General features: G+C 43.9%; 1 protein-coding gene across 2 annotated transcripts in view; it reads left to right on the top strand.

Annotated features, from left to right (window-relative positions):
* Nucleotides 1–13,817, top strand: part of SPECC1 (sperm antigen with calponin homology and coiled-coil domains 1) — a 200,088-nt gene extending 186,271 nt beyond the window's left edge. For both annotated transcript variants that reach the window (XM_035724673.1, XM_027624697.2), the window contains 2 exons: nucleotides 3,331–3,390; nucleotides 12,973–13,817. In XM_035724673.1, coding sequence (XP_035580566.1) covers nucleotides 3,331–3,390; nucleotides 12,973–13,062 — 150 coding nt within the window. In that variant the 3' untranslated portion in view covers nucleotides 13,063–13,817. The remainder of the gene's footprint in view (nucleotides 1–3,330; nucleotides 3,391–12,972) is intronic.
* Nucleotides 13,818–14,159: the final 342 nt, after the last annotated feature.

The raw sequence follows: 14,159 nt of genomic DNA, 5'->3' as shown, positions 1-14,159 counted from the left end.
CACACATTTTCTGAACCCCATCCTTTTGAGCTTAATGGAGGCTTCCTTACACAGGCACAATTGATTAAACCATTGGCTATCGGTGATTGAACTCAGTCTCGAGTCTGCCTCCCCTCCCCGAGGTTGGGGTCAGGGGATATGGGCCTGAAAGTTCCAACCTTCTAATCACATGGCTGATTCCCCTAGCAGCCAGCCCCCATCCTTAGGTTATCTGGGGTTTTTTGAAAAATCAGCTCTTTAACATGAACTCGGGTGCAGTCGAAAGAGGTTTGTTGGGGCGCCTGGGTGGCTCAGTCGGTTGAGCATCAGCCTTCGGCTCAGGTCGTGATCCCAGGGTCCTGGGGTCGAGTCCACTTGTACTCTCACTGTCTCTTCTCTCTCTCTCTCAAATAAGTAAATAAAATCTTTAAAAAAAAAAAAAAAAGATGTTGCAATCTTTTTAAAAAAAGAAAGAGGTTTGTTACGAGTAACAGGAGACATCTATTTCAACTTTGTTGTTCTGAAGCCATTTCTGGAACTGAGGACAAAAACCAGAGATTGTAACAAAAGATGCCTCTGTGGCTCTTATATGGGAAATGATAAGGGTTTTAGGAGCCCTGTGCCAGGAACCGTGGACAAAGACCAAATGTATATTTCTTGCTATAAATCACAATATCACAGAGGCATGGAGAGAAGGCTAAGGAACCTTGACTCCAGTGCTTGTCGTCTAGGGAGAGGATGACCCAGCAAAGGGAACCAGAGTGGAGCAGCCAGAGAGGAGGGGAGACAAGCTAGGGCCGTGTGGGGTACCCGCAGCCTGTGCATCAAGCCCCTCGCAGCAGAGCCCACCTCCAGCAGTGACCTCCGTGTCCCTTCTCTTCGCTTTTTGCAGCCTCTGTCTTTTCCATGTGATATTATGAAGATAATTGAGTCAAGAGTGGGCATAAAACAATTCAGAATCATCGGAGGACCTCACTAAAACTGTCGTAAATAGAAGTCTCTGCACTTATGCACACCCTATCTAAAACAGGAATCTTCCTGAAGGTGTGAAAGGTTTGTCTGCTCCTATGCAAAGCATACCTAGGCTCTTCGTCCTCAGATCACTCTGGATCTGTTGGAAAATAACGAACCTAAAAGTGTTTGCTTTCACACGTTGAATCATGAGCACTGCTTCCTTATGAAAGTGTGTTGTCTTGCCATGGGTGGCCATGGTTCCCACACACCACACGGCCCAGCTGCCCTGGTCACTGGCTGCACATTTGGAAACATGCAACACCCAGACGCCACCGTTTACTCACTTCCCGTTGTCCTTGTGGTACAGGGGCCCGTGGTCTCTACATGTAGGGTTGAATGTCTTCCCCCTAATCTAGGATGCTATTTTCAGGGAGCACCCAGGTCAGATTGTGGAAGGCTGTGGGTCTGTGAGATTAATGATAGCCCGGGAAGTTCAGAAATCATGAGCTGTTCCATCTACCCAGACGGATGTAATGAAACCAAGTCGGTTGGACATCAGTGTTAAATAGGGAATTTCTGATAAAACTAACAAGGACGTCTTGGAAGACATTAAAGAGACGTGAGTTACAGTCAGTGGAAGGTTTGGGCATTTTTTTCAACAGAAAGCGTATTTATCTGTCAGCCCATGAAACTTCCATGTAGGCTACTCAGATTCATGTGATAGAACGGAGTGTTTTCGTGTCAGTGTCTGAAACAAAATTTTAACATGAGAGGAGAAATTTTCTGGACGTGGGATGCTTTCTGCTGTCAGTTTTAGGTGAGATGCGCTGTTAGTGGGGCCAGCACCAAGATCTCTACCAGGGGCTGACGCTATCCTGGGGCTGGAAGGGCTCTGGGAACCTCTCGGTTCCTCCCTGGGCACACTCCCCCCTGCTCCCTGTAAGTGGCAGCTTTCTCCACCCCCCACCCCCTGGCCTCGCGGGAGCCTGACACCGTTGCAGTGAAAGAATTAGATAACAGTGCTTGGTCATAATAGTCTATGCAGGTAAAAGTGTGAGAAAATGGACACTTACACACTATTGCTGGAATTGAAAATTGGTGCAGCCTTCCGTTTTTTTTTTTTTTTTTAAAGTAGGCTCCATGCCCAGTATGGGGCTCGAACTCACAACCCTGAGATTAAGAGTCCCATGCTCCACCAACTGAGCCAGCCAGGTGTCCCAGGTGTAGCATTTTAGAAAACAAGTTGGCATTGCCTATCAAATGCTATGACTTCTAGAATAATGGTAGCCGAAAAACTGGCTTACAAGCCCCCTTCCCCCTCAAAACTAATCAAAAGGGACTTTAAAATAAGCACAAAATAAGAGACGGCTGCCACAAGTTTGGGCTCAATTAAAGGAAGCCAGGAGCCAACTTAGAGCTCCTGTCTCAGCAGAACAGAAAGCAGTGGTATGGAAACAAGCATAAGGTTTCTAGTTCATGCCCATAAATTTCCCTTAATTTGGAGGAAGAGGGTTGGTGGCTTGGGCGAGATGACCACAGATCAACAGCTTTCACAGGCCTCGACCACAGCCTGGGAGAAAACATGCACAGCCTTGTCTTTCTCTTTTTCCATGACCTGGTGCCTAGAGCAGAGAGTTTGCTTCAGTCTCAGGGCAGGGCCCACCCACCTTCAGGAAGCAGATGTGCACCCAAGGACAGAGGGCGGAGGCTATGCGGAAATGGAAAAAGGGATAAAATTATGTATCAAATCCAAATGCATAAAATCCAAATGCATAAAATCATGAAATTCTACTGGGGAACATAAAACGTGAATACTACTTACAGGAACATGACTCTCTTGATTAAACTTAATATACCAATCTAATTAAATTTTGATGTTATCCTAATGACTCTCAAGTGAACTGTGGAGGGAAGGAGGCAGGATTAAGTGATCCTTAAGTTCATGCAGGTGAGGAAACATCCAAAGAGCCAGAAAGAGTCTCAAGAAGAAGCTGCAAATTCGGGCTAAATGTGGAATGGTGCCTTTAGAATTCTAGGAGGAAACGGGATATATAGCACCGTGATAAAACAACTCTTGACACACAACAGAATGCGCAGGTCGTAAATTGTGGCAAAGTAAAAAGTAACTGAACAAATATTTATCTCTGATAGTCAGGAATCAATCGGTAATGTCATTTTAATTATTTAACCTGTCAGTTGTTTTCTTCCTTGGACTGAAACGCTGTTTGCATATTTGACTTAAAATTTTAAGTGTTTTATAATGGTAGCTCATCTATATCGGAGTGTCATGTAGTGTTCTTTCCTGGCAAAAACTATACATTTTTATATTTATTTTTATTTTTTTCAAAAGCTATGTGTTTTTAGTTGATAATTCCAGTCTCTGTCCTTCTTACCTAGAAAAGGAATCTCTTGTTGGCATTTGAAGCAGCCGAAAGTGTAGGCATCAAACCCAGCCTGGTAAGTATCCTATTTTATATCCTTGTGACACCTTATTCTACTTATAGGAGAAAGAACTTTATGCCATCTACTGAACAGTTTCTTACAGAACATTAAAATCCATTTGCTAAAGATCTGTTACTCGTGATCCCAAATATGAAAATATTATTGGGGCACCTGGGTGGCTCAGTCGGTTCAGCATCTGACTCTTGATCTCAGCTCAGGTCTCAATTCTCAGGGTTGTGAGTTCAAGCCCCACATTGGGCTATGCACTGGGTGTGGAGCCTACTTCAAAAAAAAAAAAAAAAAAAAAAGTTTTTTTCAATTCAGTTAGTCTAACCACATATGATTTAGAGTTTTTTCAGAGATTTCATTGTGGATAAATTTCATATCTGGAAGCACGTTGGACTGAATTATTAAAGCTCTGTTGTTCAAGTCACCTAGAAATCTGGATAAAATGTAATTATAAAAATACCAACACATAGATGTGGTCAGAAGAAAGAATGGGAAATGGCCAGATGTCAGAAATTCAAAGGGAAGTGAAAACCAGAGCCACGAGGCATAAACCAAGACTGGCAAGCCTCAGAAGTGGGTCTGGGAGTGCTGGCAGAGGGCTCATAGTAAAAGGCTCCCTAATGGGTATAGGTTTTATTTAATGCCCACACAAGAACAAGAGACAAGGTGCTGAGCTCCCTTAAACAGAACATTAGTACTGAGACCCTTGCACAAAACCCAAGGTCACAAAATGATGTTCTTCTTAGTGAAGGGGAAAATAAACAACTCTACCTGCCAGTCAAGGGAAGTGATATGGAAGCTTGGTTTCCACCTTGGATTGTGTGTGTGTGTGTGTGTGTGTGTGTGTGTGTGTGTGTGTGTGTGTCCAAATAAAGGAAAATCTGCAAGAAAAGAAAACTGGGCCAGATGAGGTTTGGAGTTCAAATTTATATCTGTGCTGCAAGAAGTCCCTAGTTTATACTGTGTGAGGCACATAGCTTCAGTGGTACAATGGCCACTGAAAATACATTCACAATCCAAAATTACAAAACACTCAAGAAAATTATCTAATTGACCTAATCAGCAGATAGAGCAAAAAGAGGATCAGCTACCAGAATGTGGGATAATAAAATAATAAGAAAGAGACTACAAAAGACTATGTTTAAACATATTAAAGAGGTAAAAGAGGAAATAAAAATCATAAGGACCGGGGTACTATTAAAAAAAAAAGATTTGGGGCGCCTGGGTGGCTCAGTCGTTGGGCGTCTGCCTTCAGCTCAGGTCAGGATCCCAGGGTCCTGGGATCGAGCCCCACATCGGGCTCCCTGCTCCGTGGGAAGCCTGCTTCTCCCTCTCCCACTCCCCCTGCTTGTGTTCCCTCTCTCGCTGTGTCTGTCTCTGTCAAATAAATAAATAAAATCTTTAAAAAAAAAAAATAATAAAATAAAAAAAAAAGATTTGGAAAAAGAATCAAATGAAACTAGTAGAAATAAAAATTAGAAATTAAAAAAGCCCCTTGGATTGAAAAACTGATAGCAGAAGAGAGAACTACTGAGCTGGAAAACAGAACTAAGGACGTTATTCAGAACATGAAACAGACATTTAAAAAGTGGAAAGTATAATAGAGGAATTGTATTAGTATGTATTGAGATTCAAGAAATGGGGGGATGCCTGGGTGGTTCAGTCTGTTGGGCGTTCAACTCTTGATTTTGACTCAGGTCATGAGACCCCCTCTGCCCTTACCCCCCCCACACACACCCCCACATACACTCAGGTACATGTGTGTGCTCTCTCTCACTCTCTCTCAAATACATAAATAAAATCTTTTTTAAAAAAAGACAAATTCAAGGGCGCCTGGGTGGCTCAGTTGGTTAAGCGACTGCCTTCGGCTCAGGTCATGATCCTGGAGTCCCGGGATCGAGTCCCGCATCAGGCTCCCTGCTCGGGAGGGAGTCTGCTTCTCCCTCTGACCCTCCCCCCTCTCATGTTCTCTCTCTCTATCTCATTCTCTCTCTCAAATAAATAAATAAATAAAAGACAAATTCAAGAAATGGAAAACCCAACTAACAGCTGCTTAAACCATAAAGCTGTTAATTTTATTTTTTTTAATGAGAAGTCCAGAAGTAGTTTCAGGATTGGTTCACTGTTCAGTATTGTAATCAAGGACTCCAGAGTGTGTCCTATCTACACTCCACCATCTTTAATCTGTTGGCTCTTTGTCCCCATGTCCTCTGTGGTTGAACATGGCTGCCATGCTCCAGACATCACTCCCATCTGCTGGACAGGAAGGAGGGGGAAAGGATAGAACAAGTGCCTCATATCTTCCCCCCCCCCTTTTTTTTTTCAGAGAGAGAGACAAAGTGAGAGAGGGAACACAAGCGGGGGGAGTGGGAGAGGGAGAAGCAGGCTTTCCGTGGAGCAGGGAGCCCGATGTGGGGCTCGATCCCAGGACCCTGGGATCATGACCTGAGCCGAAGGCGGACGCCTAACGACTGAGCCACCCAGGCGCCCCCTATCTTCCCCCTTTGATAAGGAAATCAAAAGGCTTCCCAGAGCCCCTCAGTTCATTGGCAGTACTCTGTTACGTGGTCACCCCAGCTGCAAGGGAATTTGAGAAAGTAAGCAATTTATATTCTCCATTTTCTTTAGTGGGAAGCCTACAAGGGATAGAGAGGTTCGGAATGACTATTAGATTAACCAACTGATAGTGTCTGTTGCAGAGCTTAAGCGAATGGAAGATAAAATCAGACAATTTCTAAGTCCCATGGCCAATGGGAATTCCAGAAGAAGAGGAAAGAAAGAATGGGAGAGAGAATATTTGAAGAAATGGTGCCTGAAATTTTTCCAGAATGATGAAAGACCATAGATTCTTAATGAACCTCAAACAAGATGAATCACGCAAAATACCTATCCAGACACATCATAACAGAACTGCATAAAAAGTAAAGAGAAGACAGATAATCTATAAATAATTTCTACTAACTAATAATAAAAACACAACTTAGTAGAAAATTATCAAAGGCTAGAATAGGCAAACCATGAGTGGCTCATAAACATTTAAAAAGACGTTCAGTCTCATGAGTGATTGGGAAAATCCAAATGAAGGCACAGTGAGCCACAGGTCTGTAACCCTCAGAGGATGTGGGGAATCTGAGAAATGAAAAAGCAAAAGTCCAGCTGTCATAGAGACGTCGGTACTATGAACAGTGTTACACCAATATGTTTAAAACAGAATGAGCAATCTTCTAAAGAAATGTAAATATATTTCTTCAAATACTAAACGTAAGTATTTCTCCAAAACTCACTCAAAACGAAATAGAACCTTACCCATTAAAGAAATCGACTTCATTGTTTAAAAATGTAGTCATGCACGCAAAAAATCCCAGTAAGTCCAAATTCTATGAAACTTTTTAAGAAACAGATGTCCCTGTCACATAAATAAGAGGCTAGAGAATTTAGAAAGGAGGTGACACACATGTCTGGCCAAGATGGGGTAAAAAGAACCTGATTTATCTTCCCTTCTGAAACACTGAACAGCTAACAAGTAACAACAGATAATTAACGTAAGGAATCCAAGAAAAAAATGAGAACTTGTTAGACGATGGTATACACAGAATATGTTTTTCTTTGTCGTGTTACAGCTAAAATTTGCTTCTTTTTTAATTTAACGTTTTTTCCCTAAAGTTTATCTGACATAAGGCAGGACTTCGTGAAAGCTAGGAATGAGATCATCTTGTTGAACCAATTGTCAGAGCCAGCAGTTTCATATTTACAGATGTCTGTGAGGAGATACTGACAAGCATAATAATTAATCTCAAAAGCATTTAGGGATGTTTGTGAGCAATTTAACTAGCTTGTGCCATCAACAAAACAGAAACTTCCTGCATTATGAAATTTGCTTTGCCGTACCTTGATGTGGACTGAAAAATAGTTCTTGATTACACATGATACTTATAAAATATATACAGTCAGAACTGGCAGCAGTAATAACCCCAGGTCTTTGATCAAAGTCTATTGTAAAATTAGTGAGGGGGAAAAAATTCACTTACAGTGGTAGTTCCAAGGAAATACAGGTTTCTGGGTGTGGCATATTAGCAAGGATGAGATTATTTTTTAAATGAAAGCTTGACATGTTCTCCCAATTTTAGAATGCATTCCTTTTCAGCCACAGTGGGACAGAGAGGTTTAGCCCATCATATCACAAGTGTGAGCAACTCCTCACAGAAAGAATTGGTTAAAGATGGCACCTGTCGGTGCCATCATGGCCGTTACCGGAAGAACAGCCAGAATGTGTGTCCTCCGAGCATTGAGGTGTTTCTGTCCTGGTGAAGGGAAGACCCTCGTGCTGAATCATATGGTCTGTGAGGGTGTTGCCTGTGGGGTAAGCCACCCGAACAGTCACTACACACAGAGATCAGGACGGGGAGGTCTTTACAACTCTGGATTTTAAGAGGATATCAGAATGATTCCTTAGGCGTAACTGAGCCTGTTCTGCAGTACAAACTTTATGAAGGCTACTTAGAGTTGATTTGAGTTTAATAGTATGAAAAATATTTTTTCATGTTGACTATGCGCCAAGCATTTTCTTTTTTTGTTGTTTTTTAAGATTTTATTTATTTATTTAGAGAGAGCGAGCACACGTAAGCAGGGGGAGGGGAAGAGGGAGAGGGAGAAAGAGAGAAGCAGACTCCGTGCTGAGCGCAGAGCCTGACACAGGACTTAATCTTGCAACCCTGAGATCATGACCTGAGCTGAAATTAGGAGTCGGACACTTAACCAACTGAGCCACCCAGGCGCCCCCAGTCATTTTCCATGTGTTGACTCATTGAGCCCTCTCAGGAATCCTGTGGAGACAGATGCTCCTGTAGGTGGGACACTGACGCAGGTGCAGTTCCGTAAAAGGTCACACATTAGTGATTAGCAAAGGCAAGAGTCAAGCAGGCCGGCCTTCTCCAGAGCCCACATCGTACCTCCTTCATGACCCTGCATCCAAGACAGCCATGCCTACCTTTTGGGCTCTTAATGCACAATTTACTCATAGTACTATATAGCTCATGCAGCATTACATTGTAATTTATCTGATTATAGGATTTTTTTTTAATATTTTATTTATTTATTCATGAGGGACAGAGGGAGAGAGAGAGGGAGAGAAGCAGAGGGAGAAGCAGGCTCCCAAGGAGCAGGGAGCCCGATGCGGGACTCGATCCCAGGACCCTGGGATCATGACCTGAGCCGAAGGCAGACGCTTAACGACTGAGCCACCCAGGCGCCCTGATTATAGGATTTAATCTCCATCCCCCGCAAGACCATGAGCTCCCAAGGGCAGGAAGCCTTATTTCTTTTTTTTTTTTTCAATTATTCTTATTGTGGTAAAATAGATATAACATGATCTGAGCATCTGTCACTTGGTCAGTACCACACTGTCCTGATTCATACAACTTGATCATGAAATCAAGTCTTCCAACCTTATTCTTCTTTTTAGAATTTCTTTGGTTGTCCTAGTACCTTTGCTTTATAAATTTTAGATCAGTTTGTCAATATCTACCCCCCCCCAAAAAAAAAGCCCTGCTGGGACTTTGATTGGGATTGTGTTGTATCCATAGATCAGATTGGGAAGAATTGACATTTTTGTCAATACTCAGTCTTCCTATCCATGAACATACAATACTCTCCATTTATTTAGAGCTTCTTGATTTTTTCCATCATTGCTTTGTAGTTTTCTGCATATAGTGTTTTATAAACAAGTTTTCTGCATATATATCCTTTTTTAAAATTTAATGCCATTTAAATGGTTTGGTTTGGTTTCCCATGTCTGTTACTCGCTGCTGGCATATAATGGGAAAACTATTGACTGAGATCTTGCTAGACTTGCATATTAGTTCCAGTGGGTTTTTTGGTAGCCTGGAGTTCTTTACATAGACAATCATGTCCTCTGCAAATAAAGACAGGTTTAGTCCTGCCTTTCCAATCTGTATGCCTTTTGTTTCTTTTTCTTGCCTTATTGCATTAGCTAGAACTTCGGGTACAGTGTTGAGTGGGAAAGATGAGAGAACACATGCTTGCCTTGTTCTTGTCTCCTGATCTTAGTGGGAAAGTGTGCAGTCCCTCACCATTAAGTTTGAGGTCAGCTGTTGGTTTTTGTATGTTATCTTTTATTAAGTAAAAGAAATACCCTTCTATTTTTCTAGCTTTGGGGGAGTTTTTATCATGAATAGTTGTGGAATTTTGTAAACAGGCCTACCTCACTTGTGTTTCACTGTATTGAGCTTCACGGATACTACATTTTTTCTGTGACAATCCTGCATCAAGCAAGTCTATCACCTCCATTTTGCCAACAGCACATGTTCACTTTGTGTCTCTGTGTCACATTTTGGTAATTCTTAGAATTATTATTTATAATTATATTGTATTTGTGATAGTGCTCTGTCATCAGTGATTACACCTTGCTGAAAGCTTAAATGATGGTTAGTATTTTTTTAGCAAGAAAATATTTTTTAATTAAGGAATGTACAGTTGACCTTGTCGCACAGAGGCTGGGGGCACCAACCCCCCCCCCCCCACAGGCAGTCGAAAAATCTCTGTATAACTTTTGACTCCCCAGAAACTTTGCTAATATCCTACTGTTGAGCAGAAGCTTTACTGATAATGTAAACAATCGATTAATAAATATTTTTTATGCTTCGTATATTACATACGGTATTCTTAAAGTAAGGTAGAGGAAAAACATGTGTTTTTTAATTTTTTTTAAGATTTTTAAAATTTATTTATTCATGAGAGGCAGAGAGAGAGAGGCAGAGGCAGAGGGAGAAGCAGCCTTCCAGGGAGCCCAGTGCGGAACTCGATCCCACGACCCCAGGATCATGACCTGAGCCGAAGGCAGATGCTTAACCGACTGAGCCACCCAGGCGCCCAGGGAAAAATATGTTATTAAGAAAATCATAAGGAAGAGAAAATATACATATAGTACCATACTCTATTTATCCAAAAAAAACCCCACACATAAGTGGATCCACACGGTTCAAGCTTGTGTTGTGTGAGAGTCAAATGTACCTTGTTGGGCTTTTTTAGACATATGCTGTTGCAGACATATTAGACTACCGTATAGTGAAAACGTAAGTTTTATGCACTGGAAACTCAAAAAATTCATTTGACTTATATATGCTGTGTTGGCTTTATTGTGGTGGTCTGGAACCGAACCCACAAATATCTTCAAGGTATGTGTGTAAATGCTTTTTCTGCATCTGTTGATAATATCATATGATTTTTCTTATTAAGTCTGTTCATATGAATAACACTGATGGATGTTGAGCCTGTGTTGCATTCCTGACATGGACCCCACTTGATCATGATTCAATTTGCTAATATTTGTTAAGGATTTTTGTGTCTGTGTCCATGTGGGAAGTGGGTAGCTTTCTCGTCATGTTTCTGTCTGCTTTGGTATTAGGGCGATGCTGGCTTCACAGAATGAGTGAGGAAGTGTGCCTCCTCTTCTATTTCCTGGAAGAGAATGTGTAGAATTGGTATTATTTCTTCCTTGAGTATTTGGCAGAATTTTCCAGTGAAACCATCTGGGCCTGGTTCTTTCTATCTTGAAAGGTTTTCAGCTACTAATACAAATAAATGTCATGCAGCCTCAGATTTGGGGTCAGGCAGCATACTCTCCCTTCTCCTGAAACATGCTACAATATTTCTTCAAATGTGTGTGTTGACAATGGACCAAAATAGTTTTAATGTTACTACTGTCAGATTCAGGCACCTGATGAGGTAGTCTGAGCAGAGCTGTGAATATTGATCGGACTCCCGTGTCCTCTCTGAGACAGAAGACACATCCTTGCCAGTGATAGGCTGGTCATTTTTTTTTAGCACAGTCAAGAAGCAAAACTCGTAAAAGATATTTAGGTGTCGTGGAAACAAAATAAATGGCCGGTTACAGGTCTCATTTCTGTCACCATCCAAGAACAGATATGCTAAGTAAGTTCAACCTTGCTTTTCCACCGCATCCCTGCTCCTGGCTTTACATCAGAGTCCTTTCCTACTGTTCTCTCGTGAACACAAAAGAATCCAAATTCAACCCCCAAGTGAATTATTTAATACATTCAGCGGCAGACGTTTTGGGAACAGTTGACTGGCTGCTTGATAGAGAGCAGCCAGCCCTCCTGCCTGTCACGCTCTGGTCTCTACTGTCTCATTGCTGATCGCCTAGGAAACTAGGGGAGAAAGAGCAACAACAACAAACGTTAAATGGTCTAACACTTAATTCTTTTTTTTTTTTAAAGATATTATTTATTTATTTATTTGACAGAGAGATAGAGAGCGCAAGTAGGCAGAGCAGCAGGCAGAGGGAGAGGGAGAAGCAGGCTCTCTGCTGAGCAGGGAGCCCGATGTGGGGCTCGATCCCAGGACCCTGGCATCATGACCTGAGCCGAAGGCGGACGCTTAGCTGGCTGAGCCACCCAGGCGCCCCATCTAACACTGAATTCTGATAAGACAGTGTTTGCATGTTCCGTTGGTTCAGGGCTTTTGTGGTCATCCCACTCATGAGAGTTCATCTCAAGCCACGAATTCAACAACACGCCACGACGATGCTTTCTGCAAAGTCTGTAACTTTGCAGAAAGTGTGTGTAATGAAAGTGAAGAAGTGAACACAGGCTACATGTCGCATTAGTTGTCATGTCAACTGTGGGGCAGCCACTCCTTGGACTGTGAGCCTTACCTACCATGACAGCCAGAGACACATCACAGCAGCTTGTGAAGTTGTGTATGGAAAACGTTAAGTGGAAAAGCACAGAGGGGCGCCTGGGCGGCTCAGTCACTTGAGCGTCCGACTCTCGATTTCGGCTCAGGTCATGATGTCAGGCTCCTGGGATCGAGCCCCCCCCATCAGGCTTAACGCTGGGTATGGAGCCTGCTTGAGATTCTCTCTCTCCCTCTCCTTCGGCCCCTCCCACCACCCCCCCTTAAAAAAATAATAAAATAAAAGCACAGAGCACACACTAATACGTATGTCCACATGATGGAAGTGTGGAGAACATAGGTGCACATTCCAGTATAACTTAGAAAAATGGAAATCATCCTATGATAATGGAGTTAGGGATGACTTTCTCTTTACGAAATTTTTTTAATGCTGTCATGTTATTAAGGTAAAAGGGGCAGGAAGTCATGTTTAATGTTTCTTAAAGGGGACAGTATCTCGGGATGCCCTGGTGGCTCAATCGGTTAAGCATCTCCCTTCAGCTTGGGTTGTGATCCCGGGGTCCTGGGACCCAGCCGCACGTCGGGCTGCCTGTTCAGCGGGGAGTCTGCTTCTCCCTCTCCCTCTGCCCCTCCCTCCCCCCCCCTCATGCTCTCTCTCACTATCCTCTCTCAAATAAACAAAATCTTTAAGAAAAATTTTAAGGGATGGCATCTCCTGATTAAATAGGAATAAAACACTTTTCTATTAACTTAAATCACATTTAACACCACTTCAGTGTTGCCTACACTTTCTGTCCAAGCAGGTGGAAGAGGGTTTCTAGGCAACACCAGCCCCAACCTGGAGCCAAGGCCTTCTGTGGGAAGGTGGGGGCGGTCTGTGGTGTCCCCAGCGTGACCTGTTCTTTTCTCCTGCAGGAGCTCAGTGAGATGCTGTACACAGACCGGCCCGACTGGCAGAGCGTGATGCAGTACGTGGCCCAGATCTACAAGTACTTTGAGACGTAAAGCCCAAGGGCCCAAGAGACGCCGCCCGCCCTGGCCTGCAGCTGGTCCTCGAAGCACCTGGTCACTTTCCACAGGCCCTGCTCCACCCACCACCGCCCACAGCGCTCCATCCAGGGGGACCAACACGCAAACAAGAAACGGAACGGGGTTCTGCCCCAGATCCGCTTTAAATCCAGATGCATTTTGAGCGTCAGCTGGGGAAGCTTTGCTCCCCACACCGGCCTCCGTCCTTCAGCCCAGGCTCCCTCCACGAGAACCCAGTAGGACATCTCGGGTCACGCGGTGCAATTTCACCCGTGAGCTGCCGAGATCCACCACCAACAGCACTTCCAAAGCAGTCGTCTTTTCACTAAAAACCGGGGTTCCTGCCTTTAGAAAAACTCCGCCCTTGCCACCACCCACCCCCTCCAAAAAAGAAACACACAGCAAAACGCAAAAAGACAAACATTTTGGTCTCGCGCCGCCTGGAAACCTACAAGCCCTGCTTTTTGGGGAAACGTGCTTGCGTGCTAGATAACAGTTGTGACACCTAGAACTTGATCACGCTTTTTTAGATCTCGCTGTCGCTGATTGGAATCTCTGGATGGAGGAGAAGAGGTGTGAGAATACAAAGCAGCCCCTGGGTGGCTGGCTGCAGTGTCCCCCCGCAGGGTGGTCCGCAGACGGAGTGTGCATCTGTGTGTCCGTGCTGAAAGGGAGACATCAGCCACTGTCGCCCCCTCCCTTTGTGTGTCGTCCCCCCCCCCCCCCCCCCCCCCCCCGCTTCATTCCCATTCCCCTTCGTGAAAGCCCACACACATTCAGCCCGGTGCAGAACGTTCCTCACTTGCCCACCCAGGTCTTCGTGTGTTTGCACACTCAGGCCGAAGAGGTGCGTATGTCTGGGGATCCTGGGCAGACAGCAAGTGTAAACACTATTTCAACTCTGGACTTGGGTTTTAGTGCCCCATCAGGCCCTTTGCATTTGCAGGGCCGAAGCAAGCCCTGAGGGGGTGGGCAGAGATGGCTCTACGTCTGCTCTCCTGTAAGGGCCGACAGCAGAGCTCCCGCCAGAACAGCCCCGGGGGCGGGGGGGAGAGGGGGCTCAGAAGTGCAAG

The sequence above is a fragment of the Zalophus californianus genome, chromosome 16 (assembly GCF_009762305.2).
Source record: "Zalophus californianus isolate mZalCal1 chromosome 16, mZalCal1.pri.v2, whole genome shotgun sequence".
Taxonomy (NCBI): domain Eukaryota; kingdom Metazoa; phylum Chordata; class Mammalia; order Carnivora; family Otariidae; genus Zalophus; species Zalophus californianus.
Note: the sequence above shows the minus strand (reverse complement) of the source record. Positions and strands in the feature narration are given on the sequence as shown.